The sequence below is a fragment of the Frankliniella occidentalis genome, unplaced genomic scaffold, assembly GCF_000697945.3.
Source record: "Frankliniella occidentalis isolate FOCC.00 unplaced genomic scaffold, Focc_3.1 Scaffold137, whole genome shotgun sequence".
Taxonomy (NCBI): domain Eukaryota; kingdom Metazoa; phylum Arthropoda; class Insecta; order Thysanoptera; family Thripidae; genus Frankliniella; species Frankliniella occidentalis.
In genome coordinates this window covers 450,206-451,371 of record NW_026267264.1, presented here as the reverse complement: position 1 = coordinate 451,371, position 1,166 = coordinate 450,206, and the positions used below count along the sequence as shown (strand labels likewise).

The 1,166-nt window shown below is 70.5% G+C and overlaps 1 protein-coding gene across 5 annotated transcripts in view; it reads left to right on the top strand.

Moving 5' to 3' along the window:
* The window catches only part of LOC113211048 (NAD kinase), an 18,986-nt gene that overhangs the window by 2,121 nt on the left and 15,699 nt on the right, over positions 1 to 1,166 (top strand). The window contains exon 1 of one of the 5 annotated variants that reach the window (XM_052270752.1): positions 7 to 238. The exons of the other annotated variants lie outside the window; for them this stretch is intronic. Coding sequence (XP_052126712.1) covers positions 120 to 238 — 119 coding nt within the window. The 5' untranslated portion in view covers positions 7 to 119. Of the gene's footprint in view, positions 1 to 6; positions 239 to 1,166 lie in introns of those variants that run through there. 5 annotated transcript variants of the gene reach the window in all.

Genomic DNA, 1,166 nt, shown 5'->3' with positions numbered 1-1,166 from the left:
CGCACCCCGCCCGCCGCGCCCCGCCGCGCCCCGCCGCGCCCCGTGTCAACACCTGTGCGCCCCTGGCCGCGCCGCCCCGCCCCGCCGTGTCGGGCCATGCGCTCCTCCCCTTCGCCAACATGAACAAGCCCAAGATCACCGCCGTCCCGGACCAGCTGGCGGCTGCGGCTGCGGCTGCGGCTGCGGCCCGGCCCCGGACCCACCAGAAGAGCGAGTCTTCGCAGACGGATGACTGGTGGTGAGTGACGCCGGCGACCCCTGCGCGTCACCGGCCTGTGAGGCCCACACCCGGACGCGGACGAGCTAAGCTTGCCGTCAACGCGCGTCAACGTCACGCCAGGGCCCGTCCGCGCCCGCTCTCTTTAAGTTTCGGGGGTTCGATTGCCATCTCTCTCGCACCACAACCGGAAAAAGAGGCTCTCGGGGTCGAGTCACCGAGCCCTGCGTCAGACTCAGACTGCTGCGCGCGACGTTGCGTTTCATCTGCGTCGCCTTCTGCACGCGCCTGCTTCCTCTTAGCAGTATCGTATCGGGCCGAGCTCAATTCAGTTAGAGCCAGGCTTACGGTACGAAGGGCGTCGCGGGTAGCAGCCCGGCGGGCCTTACAGAGGCGGCGCAGCGCAAGGTCTAGACACGCCGTGTCGCTGCCGGGCCAGGGGCGGCGGAGGGGCGTACGAACCTGGAGCCTCCCATGAGCTCACTGGCGGCGGCGCTCTTGTAGGTTATGTCTCTGCTCCTCGCGCGGCTCACGCTCTGGTGCCAGAGAGCTGGGTGCTCCTGGGGCCGCGGCGGCCGGGGCCGGGGGCGTGGCACACCCAAGTGCGCCGCCCGTGTCGCCGCCAGAGACGCCGCCACCGCCGCCGCCGGGACGCGACGCGGGCGTGCGTAGCGTGTCCGGCCCGCGGCGATGTGCCGAGTCATGACCGCGACAGCCCGGCGGCGTGGCGCGGCGTGGCGGCGCGGAGCCCGCGGGATAGAGTCAAGAAGAGCTTACCCGCGGCCCGCCGCCGCCGCCGGCTGCACGTCGCACGTCTCTTGTAGTGTCTGAAACCATCTCGACTTGTTTCTCGCGCACACACACACGCACGCACTCTTGATCGGCTATCGCGGGCGGTTGTCGCGCTTCGGCAGGTCGTCGGTTGATTTCGCCGCACTTCGACCCCCCC